This window comes from Humulus lupulus, chromosome 4, assembly GCF_963169125.1.
Source record: "Humulus lupulus chromosome 4, drHumLupu1.1, whole genome shotgun sequence".
Classification (NCBI taxonomy): Eukaryota; Viridiplantae; Streptophyta; class Magnoliopsida; order Rosales; family Cannabaceae; genus Humulus; species Humulus lupulus.
Window position 1 is genome coordinate 80,412,880 of NC_084796.1, and position 20,454 is coordinate 80,433,333.

Consider the following 20,454-nt stretch of genomic DNA (forward strand, 5'->3'; position numbering starts at 1 on the left):
TCATCATTCTGGTTAATCTCGTCCTTCGCAAGTAAATCAAGATCATCCTCTTCGAGCCTGCAATGCCCAGGCTCGAACCTTCTAGACTGGTGCTTGGTCGTCAATAAGAACAAATCAAGAAATTTATACAAGTGTTGAACCCTTGTAGTTGATCAATCGAGGCTTCGAGCTTCACTTGTAACCTCGGAACACCTTCGAGACCGTGTGTAGCTTCGAGCTTACAAATTCCATCGTCGTACGACGTGACTTCTGACACTTTATGATGAACTTGCTTATTTAGAGCTTAAATTTTACGAGCCTATCTTTCGAGATAAAAATTTATATTCTCAAAATTTGGGTGTAACAAATATGAATTCAAATATTATAAAATATTATTATAACAATATTTAATACAAGACTAGATATTTAATACTTATATTAATATAAATTTAAATGTTATAAAATATCATTTTAACAATAATATAAAATGCATAATCTTAATTTTTATTAAAAAAAATAACATTTATATTTAAAATGGTTATTATATTATATATATTTTTATAAAATACCATAAACAATGTTTTGGTTTAATTTTTCTTTTAATATGTTTATGTCATACTTTTATATATATATATATTTAATATTTTTTATGTATTTGAAATTTATAACAAAATGATACAAATTCAATAAAAATAATTAATAAATTCTATAAATAATTCTAAGGGTCAGTTTGGTACAAGTGTGGTGTGAGAAAAGTTACTGAGTGTTTGGTAACTTACAGACTTTGAAATGTTGAGTTGGAAAATTCCTATCAGTTTGTCATGTTTATTGTATTTTATTAAAATAAGTTCATATTTTTAAAATAAATATGTTTTTCACAAGAGACTAATAAAGTAATCATAAACAAAAATAATATTTATATAATATATATTACTACGTATATATATTATAACTAGTCCATCTAACTAGCTAAATTCCAATTATAACAATAATGTTATTATAATCTTGTCCATGATATAATCACAAATTTATAAAACTTAAGTTATCTCAAGACTCTCACTTTTTATATCTTTAATTATTTTCCTTTTTTTTTTCCTAAAACATGAAATTGATATATTTTTTATAAATTATAATTTAAAAATACCATGAGATACAAAAATAATTTTACAATGTATAATAATCTCAATATTAAATGTGTTTGTTAATTTAAACTTACTAAAGTAAAATGATATCTAATAAATATAAATTATAAAAATATTATTTGAATAATTTTTTTAAGAATTAAATATTGTTTATTTTATTATAATATTAATTTATTTTAAATATTTTTATCTTAATTAATATATAATAAATAATTTTATTGCAAAAAGAATTAAAAAAAACTATTTTAAATGAAGGTTGTAGCTTCTGCAAAAATACTTCATTTAATTATATATATAAACTAATTTACTGGAATTAGGTAATCGGAACTGAGAATGTTGTTTCTATAAATATCAATTCCAATAATCATTACAAGAGTTGAAACAATGTGGATGAGAATATACCCTCGAAATCAAAGTGATTAAAACACATAAAAATATATCACTTGTATCCGCCAAAAGCAAACAAACAAAAGAGAGATTTTGATCAGACCGTATATAGTATAGTAATTGATTAAAATCATATATATGTCAGGAATTTGAGGTACGATTCGTATCACTAATCAAAGCTAGAATTTTTGGAAGCAATAAAAGAATTCATTTTATATATCTCTCACCCTTTTGTAAGTCATTGACGTAAAAACTTGTATTTATTATTGAAACCCCAAAAGAAAAACACTGTTCGGAATTAATGGTCAGATAGATTCATTATTATTATATATTTTTTTTAATTTCCAAACATTTGTAATCATTTCCTTACCTTGGCTTGGATTAAAAGGGAAATGGTGATATGTTCTTAAATTTAATAACAAGAAACATGCAATAAAATTATTTAAAAGTGAAATAACCGTTAATAAGGTAAGATCGACTGATCGAGTGATCAAACTAATAATGAATTAATTTGTATATATGGTGGGGGTACATCTACTTAATACACTACTACCTCCCACCAAACGTTATAATTACTAGTAAATGCATAATTAATAAAGGGATCAACAAAAATATTTTCAATCAATGCAATTTGATGTATATGCGCTCAAAGTTGTTTTAATATTCATATAGATTATTCCCCAAGAAAACAAAATCACATAGAATATATATGTATGGTATGTATATATATATACCTCACACTACTACAAAATACATTTTATGTAACACTTTTTTAGGATACGCACTTAAATGCAAGCTCTTAAAAATATTTATGGAGTTTTTAGGACTCATTGAAAATCCTGAAAAAACACAATTTATGACTCGCAATGAGTGTCCTAAAAAAATATGCGAGTCCTTATTGAGAATACCTATATTTTAATATTTTGTTTGCAGGAGCACTATAGTAAGCTCATGAGTGATGGAAAATTTGAACATCATGGGTCTAAGGATGTGCTTACTATGACATTAGGCATCTCTGAGAGTAGAGGGCGAGTGAGGGGTATTGGGCTCGGTGTAACGTCTAGCCAATTCTGGAAAACCCCACTATCCAGTAAGAAAAAGGGAAAAGAATTTGAGACTTCCTAAGTTGACGCTCGATTTGCAATGATGGAAGAAAAATACCGTCAACAAGAAGAAATAATGAAACAACAACAGGAAATGATCAAAAGACAAAAGGAAATGAAGCGACAATTTATGGAACAGATGAAAGGACAACATAGTGGCTTTGATGGATCTTCTCATGCGTCAGTGCCAAACTATGGATCACCCATAGATCAGGCGACACCATCTCATCAGGCATCACCGAAATCGCAGGATCAACCTCTAGGACCACCACTCCCACAACCAGAAGAGGCACCTGTGTTTATCCCCACTTCTGGCTCAAATCATGTATAAATTTATCTTTTTAAAATATAAAATTTTGAAATTGTATATTAAGGATTTATACATATCTATATATGTGTTGGATAAAATGATTGAATGCAAATTTGCATTAGGCTCTGTCACCAACATCGTTGGTAGGGGATACATTCTAGTTACTAGTAGCACAAACATCCATGGAGTAAATATAGGAGAAAACTACCGCGGTACAATTGAGTTTGCTGACCAACCTGATGCCATACTTGTTAACCCGATCCCTAACAGTGAGATTTATACAGTCAAACAAACTATTGGGACTTTGATACATTGGCCCAAGTCGCTAGTCATCTTTAATGGAGCGACACAGGTAATTTTTTTAAGACTATTAAATTTTTATTTACTTATTCCATTATTAATTATTTGTTATGGGTTTATTAGGAGGTCGTGAAAAAAACAGGAAAGCAAGTTGGGAAAAAAACTTCTCTACCATTAGCACCACAAACACAAAAGCTAGTTCTAAAACAAGCACCTAAGGCGTCATTGTCACAAGTGGTGCAACAAACATCTCCATTGTCGCCTAAGTTGAGACAAGTATATGAAATTGTCAATGATTGGCCTAAAGATGATTATGTCGTTGAAGTGTCCATTGACTTTGATGTGTTTGGCCATGCTTGTCAATACTTTGCTCTGTTTCAAGATGAAATAATTGAATTTTGTAGAAAAGAGATGATTGGACAATCATGCATTGTCTTCTACATGAGGTATGCTCTATATGAAGTTAATAATATTTATTTTAAGGATTTTCTTTCATCAACCAATTAGTTTTCTTTTAACTTTTCTTTTTAACTAATGATATTTGTTTGTAGGATTTTGTACCAGACACTATTATTAGACGAGGAAAAGAGAGGATCGTTGTTGTTTATGAATCCGAATAAGGTTTCTACTTCTGTGACTCGTGTAGATAGTCGTGCTCAAGCTTTATGTGATAGGATGTTATACTGCACGTCTAAAAAGCATGATTGGATAGTGTTGACGCGGTTTTTTGCCAATAGTGTATTGAAGGAATAATAAGGTTGAATTAGTGCTTAATGATAAACTGAAATATGAAATGAATTCAGAAGAACACAAATCTTTTTACGTGGTTCAGTGGTTAAAATCCACCTAGTCCACGAGTCTATCTTATTGTTGTTTTTCTCTCTATTTTGGCAGATTTTCAGTATTACAGAATAATCATCCTTTCCCCTGTCCAATATTCTCAATATTTTTAGAGAAATTCCTTGGATAGGTTTGGGTAACCGCGTGAGTCAATTACAGATTTACATATTTATTACATTTAATACAAACAATTCCTATTTATATTGGGATATGATTTGATCATAAAATAAATGGTCTTCTAATATCTGGGACATTAAATATGACAGGCTGGTCATAAATAATCACATAAAAGTAGTTGAGTCTTTGGGGATTCGCGAGTACGCAATTTGAATATCATGAGTTCGTGCTTTCACAACCTTCATATTTGTAGCTGAAGTTAAACCCAGGACGACTAACATCACTTGTGCCCAGGTGAAACTGGAATTGCTTACATGGATGATAAACATACGTCATTTCCTTGGTTATTTCGCTGTATATTTTTTTGCCAGCTGTACCCGAGCTGAGTGGGACTCGTGCTGAAATTAGGGTACAACATTTGCCCCCCAAGTCCTTGCTCATGGTTCATGACGTCACCTTCTGACCTACACAGTAGGGACTTTTAGAATTTTTCTGCATTAAACCATTCCTACCCAGTACTCGAGTACTGGACATGTGGGATACCACAATTGGCGTCTGTTCAAGTTTCGAGGCTTATAACAATTGTCTTGTGACCTTTTTGCTGCTGTTTTGTCTTTCTAACCATGGCCTTTGGATATTTTACTAACAAAATCGGATGGCCCAAGTTAATTTATGTCATTGACATATAAATAGGGTAAGGAATTTTCGAGTTTCACCACCTTTCATTTGAAATTTTTTCATAGTTTCTCTCATTTGTATCTCCGAATCCTTCTTCTTTCTTAGACAGAACCCAAAAAACATTCGTTGCACTCAGTTATTTAGGAGCCTTCCAGGAGCTTTCCCCCACAAAATATACCTCTTTTCATCGAAGAACATACTGTAAGTACTCTGTCTTTTGGTTTTTAAGAAATTTTTGTTTTACTAGTCTTCATTTTTTTTTAGCATGCTCATCCGCACTTAACCATAGTCAACATTAGGTTATTTCCCAAATGTTCTTAGCAAATAGGCTTCAACTTAGATTCAAATGAGTAGGCCCTAAAATATCTTTAGTACTACGACATTCATAAAACTGGGTAACACTACAACATTTTTGAGCATATGTTACGGTAAATAAATGGCATATATTCAAAGTGTTATTAATAAAACATGGTTTCACTTATAAAAAAACACGGAATAAAAAAAAAGGCTTAGGCACCAAAATGAAGCGCCAAACTTAATATCACCAAAATAATCAAATGAAATCATCTGAATCCCCATCCTCATCTAATCTGCTAAATCCCTAATCCACAACCTAAACTATTCCCAGCCACTTCCTCTGCCCATCCCGTAAGTCTCTGTCTTCTCCATCCCTTTGAACCGCTGGAGCAGGAACCCAAAAGCAGCTCCTTCTCCCATAAGCGAGTCTTTCCATCTCCCTCAAGATGTTGTTTCTCCTGTTGGAGCAAGAACCCAGGCATCTCACTCAACTGTGAACCCGCACAAACTCGCTCCACGCGTGGGTTCAGTATTTTGGTTTTTCTAAACCCACAAAACCCCAAAAGCATGGAAGCATCTCCTACCTCTCCCAGCCCTTGCTCGTCTAACCATCTATTATCACCGCGGTGTTGCTTCAAAGCATAGAGTTTGCTCGCCGTCGTCGTTTCCTACCTAAAGTAAAGAAGGTATGTTTCTGGGTTTTCTTTACTTAGCAAATATGGAGTTTATTGAACTCGCCAAAAAAATGGATTGCCCGCCCCCACATTGCTACTGTGCTTTGCAAGGAAAGCTTTAAATTTTATTTTATTTTTTCAATTTTTATGTTTCGAATGCAAAATTGAATCCAAGATTCTCTATGAATAATGATTGCAGAATATGTTGCTGCCGGGGTCGACAGACAATAGCAGGACAGATGAGATGGAAGGAATAATAGTGTTGAAGATGTCAGTTGGCTTTGTTCTTTATCTGAGTCTGAGCTTGTTAGTACTTTAGACTTTTGCATATATTTGTGTGTCTATATACATATAGATATTTTTAACTCTTAAAAATTTATCAAACATCAAATTAATATAGTATGAGTTTAATATTGGTTTGCTTTTTATTTCATAATATATTGAATTGCTACTTAAGCATGGTTTGAGTGGTCTGATTCTCATGAGACCTCCCTAGCAATATGGTAGATTATTCTACAATCCAAAAACTATAGGGTTTAGCGGTCCAATGGGACCAGCGCAGCAAGATGTTAAACTATTATAATATTTGTTTAATGTATTATATTCCTTGTTGGTTTGCAATCCAAAGGTCGTAGATTTACAGAGAATTATTTTTCTCATGGGATTTACCTTTAAGATGCTAGAGTATTCTGCTTTTCAAAGATTGTAGGGTTCGATAGATGGACCAGAATACGAAAATCTACATTTCTCTATTTTGAAATGACTTGTTGTCTTGATATTATGCAATGAATAATGCATATTATATATATGCTTATTTTTTGTACTAATTTCATTTAGTGGCTTGAAACATCATGGCAGGATATGATCATTAGCTTGAAAATGCTTGTACTTCAACGTGCAAAATTGTTTGGACAAGACCAAATAACTCAAAAATTTGACCTCAAGATGCTTCGAGCTCTTGGTATGCCTTTGTCTACACTTATAGTTCCATTTTCTTTATGTTACTTGTTCTAATATACATAACTAAGCCTGGTTTTTATATTCTCTTTTGTATTCTTTATATTTACACACACATGTATATATATTTATGAAAATACTAGTTACTTTTTCTTTCTCTTCCCCCGCCCCTCTCATATTCCCCTGTAATTTAATAAATGCTCCAGGGTTTAAACTATTTTCAAAAGCATATGCTTAGTTATTCAATATTTTATGTCTTCTTAGTTTTATAGTCACTACACCAAATACTCCTTTTTATAACATAAAAATATAATATTGATGAAAAAGTATTATGATATACTTTTATATATATATATATATGTGGTAAAAGGAAAAATGGCGGTAATTTATTTGGGAGCCCGCGTATAATAAAAGTTATGTTTTATTTTCCAGCAAATTCCTTTTTTCCTAGCCCGACTATAACTCCCCCATTTTCTTCTTCGACTACAGTGTCTCCAAAGTCAATCCCAATGGTTCGGCTTCAAATCTCCTCTCTCTCTTTCTCTCTCTCTCTCTCTCTCTCTCTTGTCTTTCTTTATCTCTCATTCTCTTCGTTTCCAGTCAGTCCTCCTCTGACCCATCTGCGCCTCTCCCTGCTTCGAAATCTGCCATTGACGCAATACCCACCATTAGAATCGACCAGTCCCTTCTGAACTATGACCCTTTTATGCTCTGCACCGTCAGCAAGGACCAGTTTGAGCTTGGCATTGAGGCCAAGCAACTTCCTTGTAAGCATCTCTACCATCCCTAGGAGGCACGATCTTCTGTTTTTCGCTGGGAATTGTGGTAGTGCCGGCGTTCAGGGCTCATTCTCTCCCAACAAGATTACGGAGGTGGGGACAGAGACAGAGATGGGAGCGGTCTCCAGTTGTCTAGTTGTGGGTAGAGCTCGTATAAATGGTGAAGATGGAGGGTTGAGTTTAAGTCGCGGGGTCATTGAGGAGGGCGATGTTGCCATTTTTGAAAATTTGAGGTCTGTACAATTTCTTTAGCTACTTGAAATTGGGTTTTGGAATCTTGATTGGTGTCTCAGTTAGGATTATTGAAGAAAAGGGTAAATTAGATCATGGAAAAGTCTTCAAGAAGGACTTTTATAAGACTCAATAAATGGAAGTTTACTTCGTTTTGTAGGAATTTAGGGTCTATTACTTCTCACTGATGATCTCGTAGAGGGATCCGAGCCCCCTCTTCTTTTTTCTTGAAATTTTGGTAAAATATGAATCTCTCTATTTAATTTCGGATGTAGTATACCTATATGATTCTATAGATATGATTTTTTTCATTAAAGGCATAAATCTTTTACGATATTGAGTTTGTCTCCTTTATTTGGTTTGAGAATTTACAAAGGCCTACTGTAAATGTTTTTTTTTGGTTTTGGAGTCGCTAAATTTCTTGAGTAAAAAATGGCAGATGTAGTATTTATTTTTAATCTCTAAAGTTGTGTTGTAAAAAATGGCTATTGTACAGGTTCGAGTTTTGATTTGCTCAGACCACAAGACATTGGGACCTTCTCTATTTTGCTCATGGTGGTGGACTAGACTAAAATTGTTATCTCTTCTCTTGGTCAAGTGAGGTGAGTTCAGTCAAAATTATTTATAAATTCTATATTATATCTTGATTACTTTCCATTTTGATCAAATGTAATTGGGTATATCTTAGTTTCTTTTTAATTATTTGGTTTTCAATCCTTCTAAATCATTCTAACAATCATCATTTATGCTTTAAGATTAGACAATGTTTTTGTTGAATTCAATATTTTCTTCATTCGTTGATTTTTTTTAACAGCTAATTTATTGACTGAAGTTGCAATATGATTCCTTTTATATTGAACGGTGGTCCATTCTGTTTCAGAAAAATGTTTATTCTTTGTTTGTTGTTTCCTTTCATCTTCTACTTAAATTTACTCTTTGAACTTGGAGATAGAGGAGAAAATCAACAGTAAGAATCTTATTAATTGCTTTTTTGACACCTTATTTTAAGACATCAGAAATTTTATTAAACAGTGAGACTAATGTAGCTAAATGTTGTCAGTCATTAAATTTTCATGAAGTTTAATTTTAATTTTCCTTTAGATGAAGACAACCCTTGATGTGGTAGCAGGTTCTGTAACGTCCTACATTTTTGGGTACCTTTAAACGACTCGGGTCGGGATTTTTCCTCCGGGTTAAGAATATTATTTTAAATAATATTATATTTTGTTTGTAAGTATTCCATGAGTTATTGCTAGCCAAAATATGAATTTTGTGATTTTAGAAGTCAAGATAAGACTTTTGGTCCTAGACCGACACAAAAACCCTGATCGGGTAAAAATCTCGGAAAATAAAACGAAAAATCATGGAAATTATATTTTGGGCATAAAATACATTCATAAAAGTTAAAGTTTGGTAAAAAATAATAAACCTAAAAGAAAATGGAAATTTTAAGGCATTTTGTGCTAAATGCCTAATTTTGCCGAAATGGGAAATTTTATTCCATGAATGGACCTTAGGTTAAATTTTATTATGTGATTAATTAAATTAAATGTGAGAGACATTTAATTTAATTAATTAATGTTAAGTTTGGTAATTAAAACTTAATAAGAGTGAAAAAGGTGTCAAAAGTCAATTTGGACTTTTCTTCTTATGAAACATTTATTAACCCTTTAAAAAAAAAAAAAAAAAAATGAAATGATCATATATGGCAAAGGGTGGCCGGCCATGTGGTCTTTTAGAGTTGTGTGAACCCACTTTTATAAGATTTAAATCCCATTTAATTAAAGGTTAGGGATAAAAGCAAGTGGGTAAAACACTTGAGTGTTTTTAGGGTAAATTAGATAGTATATAACTCTTCCATCCCTCCCCAACCGACCACACCACTCTCTCACATTCAATCATCTGATTTTTGAAGACCTCTCAAAGTGTTCTCTCCATTTTTCAAGCCCAAGAACACCAAGGAAACTTTGAGGCTAAGTCTTGGTCTAGGAAGTATTTTCCCTAAGGTAAACTTTCACTAATCTAGGTTTTTGTAAAGTTTTAAGCATAGAGTTTCAAATAGCTAATTGACTATGTTGTTGGGGGAAGTTTGTTAGGGTTTTTGAAAGGTTTTGAAGGAGTCAAAGCTTATAGGAATGTCCAAACCTTAAGCAAGAACACCAAAGAGGTAAAAAGTTTACTTTTGATGAGTTTGTTGTAGGGTTTTTAGTTTTAAGCATTTTTTTGTATATCTAATGCTTAGAGTTTCTTGTTGATGATGTAATACGATTATGGTAGTTGTTTAATAATTTTTATGATGCATGTGTATTGATTTTTGAAAATGGGAACCAAAACCCCCAAGGGTTTTGTAGGATACCCTAAAACAAAACATGTTTTAAGCTGTGACTTCCAAGGGGTCAAGCAGCCACTGTATATTGTTTTTGTAAAATTAAATTGTACTGTTATGTTGTTGAGATTGAGTACATAAAATTGAGCTTTTGAAACACTAAAAAATGTTTAGAAATGAGTAAGTTATGCTATTTCAAAGTTTAGGTAAAAAACTGTTTTTTCGTATTCTCATTTTCGGAACCAAGTTTGGACAGCCACTGTATAGGGCAAATGAACCCAGTTTTTTCTAAACTTTTGTGGACACATTTCTGGCATAACCTATTAGTCCACTGTAAAATTTGGTAAGAAAATATTAAACGGTTTGAAAGTTATTAGCTGTCAAAGTTTAGAAAAAATAAGGACTTGAAAATAAGGTAATTTTTACCTCATTGTTGGAAAATGATTTCACCAATCAAAAATGCTCATTTTGACCTAAGATTTTACAAAGACCTAAATGGCATAACAAAAATGGAATTGGGAAATTTTGGTAACAATTGGGTAAGTAAATTTCAAGATATGAACTAACGAAGTATGTAGTTAAAAATGTGAAAAATAGGTTTTTCACACTTAGTGTAAAAATGATATTTTGGAACATAAGGTAAAAAGTAAAATTTTGTTTATTTCAAGATATAAAATGGTAAGTCTTGAAATCATATTTTCACTAAAATTTACCCTTTGAGTTTAAATGAATTATTTTTATTAAAGAGTTTTTATTCTTTCTAAAAATAAGAGATTTAATTTATTAATAGTTAATAAATTAAAAGAGGGTTTAAAACCCTATATTTTGAGAAAATAATTAAATGAATGATTTTTCTAGTAAGTAAAATTGATTAATTTCTTTTAGAAAATTAATTAGTCAAGATGAGAAATTTATAACGGTTTTCCTAATTAAGACAAATTAGGCAATTTTCTTAAAACGGTTTTTAGATATTAAAACCTTAAGAAAAATAAAAGGAAAATTTAAAGAGTTTATTTTCTTTAAAAATAATTAAGGAATTTATTTGTATTTTCTGGATATAATACCGGCTAAAATCTTACATATTTTAACCGACTAGTCGAAAGTGCGGGTTAATAGCGATACCTTGAAAGAATAAGATTTTTAGCGGATTGTGGGAAATACCATTTTGATACCCGAGCCTAGGTATCGAGACCTTAGGATAGGTCTCCCCGAGACTTAGGGTTTAGTCTCGAATATTTTGTATAACTTTCCTTAATAGGTTTAAAACCAAATAAGGATTGTAAATCCTTACAAATGACTTTTATTAAAATGACCAAACCGCCCAAAATAATAATAATGAATTATGAGTGCCATAATTAATCCGAGTATACTGTATGGATAACTACAGTATTGGCTAAGCGTAACTGGACTGAACGTTGGAGGGTGAAAACTTGCTGAGCGCTAAGGACTCAAAGTAAGTCAACTTATATTGTATGGCTGCAACATGAAATGATTATTGTCTTGTATGTTAGTATAGGGATTTTCTGAGTGTAGGAATATAATTGTTGATAAGATATAGTTGTGATATAATATATCTGCTTGCTCTGGGATTTTCTGAGTGCAGGGATATAATTGTTGATAAGATATAGTTGTGATATAATATATCTGCTTGTTCTGGGATTTTTCTGAGTGCAGGATTTTTATCTAGTTACGAATTAATTTATCATTGGTTATCAGGCATGACCATAAGTTTTCCAGGACGCTTTAGCATTCTTGAAATTGATTGTGTAGGGTCCGGATGGGTCCGGATGGGTCCGGATCCCTATTTCTCTATCTGCTTTGTTTGGAAGTTGATCTTACTAAGCGTTTTCGCTTACCTAGTTGTTTCATGTTGTAGGTAAGAACAAGGGCAAGGCAGAGAAGTGAGTGCTGGAGTCTTCCTTGCAAATGTACATGTGGACCGACCTTTTGGGAAGCCCTTTTATTTTTGGAAATATTGTGTAATTTTCCTAAACTAGGCTCACTCTAATCTTTATAAAACATGTTTGTAACTAAATGTTAAGTATGGCCATACGACTTTTTAAAAAGTTTTTTTTTTCTATGGGTTTTTGAGACATTTTGTTAAATGAAAACATTTATATTTCCGCATTATCGAGTCTTGAAAATCCGGGTCGTTACAGGTTCAATCAGGTAAAATTTCTTGGAGAGGATATAGTGATTGTGGCGTAAATTTCTTACTTCAACAAAATGAACGTTTGATTTGTTTTAAGCGTTTGTTAATATTTTTATGTAGTTTTTTTTTCCTTTGAAAATTTTCTCAAACAGGGCTTACCAGACTCCAATTTGGAAAGCTAAGCGAGGAGCATTTAAGGATACTCTAGCTGATGATTTACTTGCAGTTGTTTTAAAGGTAAATTGTTGGAAATGTGCCCTGAAAGCATATGTAGTAGACATTGTTTTAATGAAATAAATAAATAAATTGAATTTGTTATGCATATATTTTATGGACTATATTATTCTATGATAATATTATGTAAATATCAGGAAAATTCCTAAGTTCATATATGTGATCTCAAACACGTATTTGTATGGGAGGATTGTGTTGGAGATAAATGAACTTGAATAGTTCGCAGTAAAATAAAGTTATGGAATCTTTAGATTAATTACTGCAAGTACGGTCCACTAGTATTATGAATACATGTGATCTAGATCCGGATCACTAGTGTGGTAGGACACTTTAGTGGAGGTGCTTTATATATTAGAGAATATATAGAACTGGACCAAATATGTTTGTTAATACTTAGTTAAATACCGTTTTGAAGTATTAATTAAATATATCAACTGATGATCATATACAAATAGATCTTAATCCTGAAGTTACTATGAACTCCTGTATATATTATATGAGTTTTTGGATTCAATTGTCAGGGTCTGTCAGAATGATCAGGCTAGAAACTTTTGTTTTGGGAACTCATTAATATAGATGGCTGGGGACATAGTATACAGATATGGAATCTATACCTTCTCGCAAGAGATTGAATGATGGTTCTCTTAAGGGTTGACTTTTGGCACTGAAGGGTTATTGAGCTCAAATTCATAATTTAGTTATGAATTAACCTTCACTAGTAGAGTCAATGGTACTTAAGGAAACAAGAGATAATTAAAATGGTAAAACGGTAATTTTATTCCCGATTAATTATGAACCATTATTAGAGGGTCAAGTTGTATGCAATGATTATATCAATGGATGCTTTATGATTATAAAGTACTCAGTAAATGAAATGTCTATAATTACAAGAGTGCAGTCTCATATTTATAGTGGAATAATCATGAGATTAATAAATTAAGATTATTTAATTAAAGAGTTTAATTAATAATCTCAAATTTATTGGAGCTTGGAATTATAGGTCCATAGGTCCCCATGGCGGCTCTATCAACACTGTTCAAGGTAAGAGTTGATATGAAGGGAAAATAGTCTAAAGACATATTTAAGAAGAAACTTGTTCTTCAGGCCAAATATGCAATTATATGATAATAGTGATTAATTAATTAATTACAAATTAGTTGTAGTTAACAAAATTAATTAATATTTAATTATTGTATAATTTTCGAAATTATATTAAATAATTAAATTAATTTCAAAATTTAATTAAATAATTAATTTATTATAATTTCAAAAATTATAATTAATTAATTATTTATTTTCGAATTTTTGGATTTAATTAATTTGGTAGAGTTAATTAAATATCTTTATTTGAGTGGGAGAAAATAATCTGATAAGTTCAAATTGGATTTGAATTTAAAAGATTAATATTTATTCAAATAATTAATTATATTTGATAATTAATTAAAAAGATAATTAATTTGAATTCAAATTTGAATTAGTTACCAGGTTGTTAAATCTTATCTAACAAAGTAATTTGAATAAATAATTAAATAAAACTTGAAAAACCAATATCCCTAGAAATTAGGAAGCTACACGTTCACACACAGTCCATGGATTGTGTGTGGCGTGTAGGGCCAGCTTTTTTCAGGGATGAGATTTTCAATTTTATTTATTTAATTAATTAATTAATGGATAATTCAAAAATTGGTTTTTGGATTTTTTCATTAATAGAATAATTAATTAATTAAAAAGTAAATTGTAAAATGGTTACAGATTTTTTTTTAAATTTTGAATATTTTCTTTTAAGTATGACTAATCAGAAAATTATTCAGATAAGAGAAGGTAAGACAACTCTGAACATTCGCTCTATAAAAAAATACAACGATAGTTTTCTCTCCCTGAAAATAAAGAACCAATTCTCAGGCCCTATTCTCTTGATCTCATGAGTTGAGTACATCAAGTAGAATCACAAATAAACTATCCTTCATTCTCTAAGTGCCCACACATTTCTTGAGGTGTAGAGAACGCTTTGGAAGATCTTGGTGTGAGTACGTGGGAGCGACTTGGATAGGAAGATCGTTCTAAATACGAAAAGATAGCAAGGACACTTGATAGGCTTCAAGAGGTATGATTTCTATTATTATCTTGCTTATGATTAATTTATGTATATTAATGGATCCGCATATTTAAAGGTAGTTTAAATATGTTACAAAATTTTTTGTTGTACACTGGGCCAACCATACCACCTTTCCGCTGCGTATTAGGAAACTCGTTCCTAACATAAACAACCCATTGATTTTGGCTTGTAATACTATTACTGTATATGATTTTTTTCTGATTTGGCTTATATACACATGATTATTGATTTTTTTTTCTTTCTTATATGTGATTAATATACAATTTAGGCCATGATAGAGAAAACAAATCTGGACCCAAGTGAAGTTGGGGATATAGTTGTTGGTACTGTTTTGCCACCTGGTTCACAAAGAGCAATAGAGTGCAGAATGGCAGCAATCTATGCTAGTTTTCCTGGTAAGTTTTCACTTTTATTTTTTCAGCTGCACCTTTTATGAGTTTTTTCCAATGGTATATAGTTTATGAGTCTACTTTAATATCAGATGGCAATGCATGTCAAGATTTTAAAAAGATGATTTTTATTTTTAATACGAGTTTAGCAGAAAAGATATAAATAATATTGTCTTTAGTGTATGCTATGGAATTTGATTTATCTTCATTTATGAAAGGTGCTCTCACAATCAAGTAAAATTTAGCTGAAATAGTTCTTTTTTTTTTTAAACAAAACAACTTGTATGAACAAAAGAATATATAATACAAGTGAGTGGAGAAAACAACCACAGGAAACTCAAGAAAAACAAAATCTAAGAAAAAATAAAAAGGTAGCTTAACTACCACAACAACGATATACAAAATAGAACATTACAATAAAAAATTCTCTCTCTCAACCAATCTGTGAATCAAGTCTTTGAAGTCCTTATTTGAGTGGACCCAAAGAGCACCACTCATTAAAAATTTATCCCAAATTTCTCCACCCTGTTTTCCATTTCCTCAAAGATTTTCTTATTCTTCTCTAGTCAAATAACCCAACAGATAGCTATTACTATAATCTACCAAAGAGTCTTCTTTGCCTTTGAGCTGCTCACCTGAAACAAAAAGCACCTAGACAGTTTGCTGGAACACACCAGACCATTTTAAATTCTTCCAAATTCTTGTACCAAACTTGGATTGAGACCGGGCAGTGGAAGAACAAGCCATCTGCATTTTCAGAATTCTTCTTACACAAAACACACCAATCTTTGACTGAACACCATAACTACAAACCAGATATGATTACCGCGTTGGCTTTACAGTCTTTTCATGTACCGTTATATGCGATAGATGATGAATATGATGATAATTGCTCTAGAAAAGTTTCCCTTTCTTGTTTTGATCTGTGAAGGAGGCATGTTGCTTTTTTGACATTCATTTTGCATTAAAAAAAAGCATTACAGAAGTTTTTATGATCTGTTGTTGGCTGTGGCTTTTTTGCTGTTGTGGATATACTTGGGTCTCCATTGCCCCTGTTTTTTTATGCACTACCATTCTAACTTTGGCCCTTTTAACTTTCAAGTGTCTCATTTTACCATTCTAATCATGTTTTGGCCCCTTATTTTATTGTTGACAAAAAAAATTAGGTCTGGGTAGTAAAACCATACATTTGAAGGTCTTGAGGCCAAAATGAGATTCTAATTCTACAGTTTGAGGGCAAATAAATACTCTCTTTAAAAAAATGTAAAGTGAAGGAGATAAATAGTGTAATTGAAAGATGATGGCAAATGTTGAATTGGTAAATTATAGTGGAATTAGTGAAAGAAGAATTAGAGTGGTAGAAGAGAATGAAGAGAGGAAATCTGAATAATTTGTACTGTATATATTTACACGCACTACAAATTTATATTCTCTTACAGGTCTTGAGAATAAAATTAATAACTTAAGATTATTTTTTATGAGAGAAAATGAGTGTTGGAAAGATAAATAGAGATTGAATGTGTAAATCACATGCTAGAACAGTTACATTTTATATATATAAATTTAGGATGTAACTCTATATTGACCTCTCTCTAGCTAGTAGTTAAGGTCACCAAGAGCATCATAGTTATGTCATTTGCTTTTGACTAAAAAAATTTGTGTATAAAGATATCGTTATACTTTTCCACCAGCACGTTTCTTATGAGAAGATTTACTGATGCAATTGTTTCAATAAGGCATTTAATTGCTTGAATGCTACAAACCCCAGAATTTCACGGTGTTAAAATGTTTTGTGGGCCTCTTGGCATATACTTAAATTGTTTGCTTGCCCGAAACCTTGCTTCTGATTATGATGACTTTTACATTGTTTTTTTTTTTGGTCAGTTTCCCTTCATATGTTTCTGCAGCAGCTGTTAAGGAAAATTTATTTGATGTGGCTTTAAATACAAATATTCTTGATACTGGCTCTAATGGTCCCTTGAGGTAAGGCCTTTAGTTTGATTTTCCAAGTTTAATATAGTTCTACACATCAGAGGCTTTTTTTTTGTTTTGGTATCGTTATCACTGTTTTGGTATGCATTTTCTTGGAATCGTTATCACTGTTTTGGTATGCATTTTCTTGTTTTTTTCTTCATTATTTTGTATTTTTGGTAACTGTAAGGGTTTTTTATTTTTTACATTTTCCCTACATCAACATTTTAGGAAAAGAAAATCTCTAATTCACCATTGAAGATCTGCCCCTACTTGCTTCTCTTCTGGTCATCTTGAGTGTCTTTAGTCATCTCTAAAGTCTTTGGTCAACTATGTCTCATAGTCTACTCTATTGGAAGGGTAAGTTCTCCATTCTTTTTCTCCTCTGCTATACTTTAATGCCCTAAATGTTGATATTTTTGTATTGTGCGAATGAGGTTCACCATTATTTTCAGTTTACTTTTGGTAACAGTGCTAGCTAAATTATTTTTATTTTTCTTCTGAAATTATTTTTTGAGACAATGTTTCACACTACAGATTGAAAATAAAAACTGAAAGCTTTTGTGATAGTTTACCATATATAGATTTATGATCTATTAGTTTAAGTTTTCGAGTCTTTGTCTCTTGTGAGATGTGATTTGCTACTAATTGCTTGTTTTTTCTCTGTTGGGTGTCATATAGCTAGTTATATATCTCTTCATTCATTGCACAAAAGCTCCTCTTATTTAGCTTATGATAAAACTCTATATGCAGGTTCTTAAAAGCTTGAGAGATTGGTCAACCTGTGTTGTGTTCTTATGGTAATTATACTATTTGCTTTTTAAGTATTATTTTTTATTTGGACATTGCACTTTATATCAATTGTTGGCTTCCAGTTAGTAAGCACACATAATTAACTATGTATATCTTTCATAATATAAAATTGTATGTTATTGACTCAGCTCCCATATTTGCCTCATTCCATTGGACTCATGTGTATTCATTTTATTGAAATAACACTATAGAGTTAATTAATATTATATAATTAGGTTAAAAGTTAGAAGACACAAGATATTTATTTATCTATACAAAATGTTTTTGGAATATTTAATATCATAGGATAGTGTTTTGAAACTTCCTTTTTTTCAAGGTTATTCATACAGTGTGTTGATTTGTTTTATTATGATGGCATTAATTATTATAGGGTCTTATGCTTTCCTATATGTTTTTCTTGTCTTTTGCAAAGCAGTGTATAAATGTTATTTTTTTTATCTAGCCTTATTTCGTGCTCGCCTTGTGATGCTTTTATTATTGGTAGGTGTTATCTTTCTTTTTATTAATAAATTCTTTGTTCTTTCTCTTTCTGTGTTTCTTCAGATTTTTGTAAGTGGATTAAGCTATAATGACTACTGTAATGCATGTTGGTGAATTGGATTGCTTACTTATTTATAGTAGTGTTTGAAACTAATTTGTTTGATGTGATCTGAACTAGTAACTGAAGTTGTTTCATGAGTTTCAAAAGCTTGATTCATGAATTGGATTGCTTACTTCTTCATGCAGAAAATGGGATCAATGGCAGATGAATTGGATCCATGTTGAACAATCAGTAAGTTGCTTAAAATTTCTGCTGAGTTGTTTATGTCAAGCATAAGTAGAGAAGCGAGTATCAGGTTACTACTTGGGTATATTGTTAAATGAATCCTTTGATTACAGTTTTTAAAAAGATGATGCTTTTTCTTGCCCTTCTTTATTATTGAAATTAATTCTCCTGCTCATGTATGTTGTTCGGTGTGATTATATGCTGAATATCATTCTTTGTATTTTCTCCTGTGTGAATTGATTTTGTTATTAATTTTTTAAATTCTGTATAAGTGTAACTTAAATAAGTATGTGAATATTTCAGCATGATCTAGAATATGATATTTTAGTCATAAATTTACGAATTTGATATTGTTGTTATAAAGTTACTTAGTAGACTTTGTCTGTTTTCAGTTGGTGAACACAGGAAAGGAAAGGGAAAAAGTCAGCCTTCTTTTTACATGGGCGGTAAGCATCTCTTTTCCTAACATAATTGTGTATAATTACTCCTAGATGTTGAAATTCTCGATTTCAGGTATTGACTTGCATGAAACTTATAAAAAAATTTCTTCATTTTGTTTGAGACAACTGTGACAAAGTTCAGAGTGGGGTTTTCCTGATTATCACATATATGGCTGTCATGAAACATCTAATATCTAACAATATTTGAACTAAATGTATGCTCTGGTGTATTGAGCAAAACTCATATTGCAGTTCTGAGAGAAAAATATGGTTCTTTTGTTATTTCATTGTTGCTATTAGATGGCTGTCTTCACTTGTCCCTAACTGACAAAATAGTATTTTTTTATTACTCTCTTTTTCAAAGGCAAAAAATGTCCAGTTAACAATAATTTCCGCAGCTGGTGTTATGGTGCTCTAAATTTGATTATTGTACCCTTCCTAAGACTATTTCATGGTTTGGAAAACTATCTATGGCTCTGAGGTTTTTTTTCTTAAAAAAATAGATGTTAAAGGAGATAGCTTCTGACTAGACTATCTCTAGAAAAAGGTTGAGATATGACTTTACTTGGCCATTCAGGCCTTTTTTGCCAAGGAGTTATGATTTCTGTTTTCCATGGTTGGACTATGTGCTCTTTCTTCTGCATTGCTCATATTTTGATGCTTCTCTGAATTTTCATAATGTGTTTTCTAACCAGGAAGGCAATGTTGCCAACCAGAGAGAACATCTAATTATTCTCCTTGCCAATATTCACATTCAGAAAGCTAATAAGCAGCCTGTCTTGAAGGTATTCTGATTGTTAATTAAGGTTGTAAAGCTTTGGCTTTAGCTAATCCTCTTATATAAATTTGACATTATGATATTTTCCATCACAGTTAGAAGATGTTGTTGTGGATTAGTTAATGAGGAAGTTCTTCAAAAATTATACAAACTGGTGCAAATTCTTGCCAAGAAAAAGAAACATTTGGTAAAATACATTTCCATTGGTCTCGTGATTTTGTTATCCTTTATAGTGTACTCTTATTTATGCTACATTAGAAAGAATTTTTTTTTTTGTGTTTGTGTGGGTTTTTGGATTTTTCATTAACTTTGTTGTATAATTATTTATTTTACAACAATTTTATAGTCTAATTATTGATTATGAGCTCTCTTTTTGTTGTTTGGTTTGATAGTACGGATACTTTACAAGGATGATTGGCCTAGCTGCTGATTATTGTCCATGATTCATTCTATAATTAAGATAGAAAGTATGCTTTTTAGATTGGAAAATTACAAGAGATGAACATCCATACTCTAATTTTAGTCTAATAAGAGATGTGTTATATGTTATTTTCATTATAAATTCTATCTTATGTTGTTTATCCTTGTACAATGCAGATGCTAAAGAAGCTAAGCAAACAATTACATGGCGAGGATTGGAATTGGAACAACTTAAACACATTATGTTGGGCAATA

The 20,454-nt window shown here is 31.3% G+C and overlaps 1 protein-coding gene across 1 annotated transcript in view; it reads left to right on the forward strand.

Annotated features, from left to right (window-relative positions):
• The first annotated feature begins 6,082 nt into the window (after positions 1-6,082).
• LOC133832331 (uncharacterized) overlaps positions 6,083-20,454 on the forward strand; it is a 28,314-nt gene continuing 13,942 nt past the window's right edge. Inside the window, exons 1-2 of the mRNA XM_062262691.1 lie at positions 6,083-6,133; positions 6,686-6,788. Coding sequence (XP_062118675.1) covers positions 6,689-6,788 — 100 coding nt within the window. The 5' untranslated portion in view covers positions 6,083-6,133; positions 6,686-6,688. The remainder of the gene's footprint in view (positions 6,134-6,685; positions 6,789-20,454) is intronic.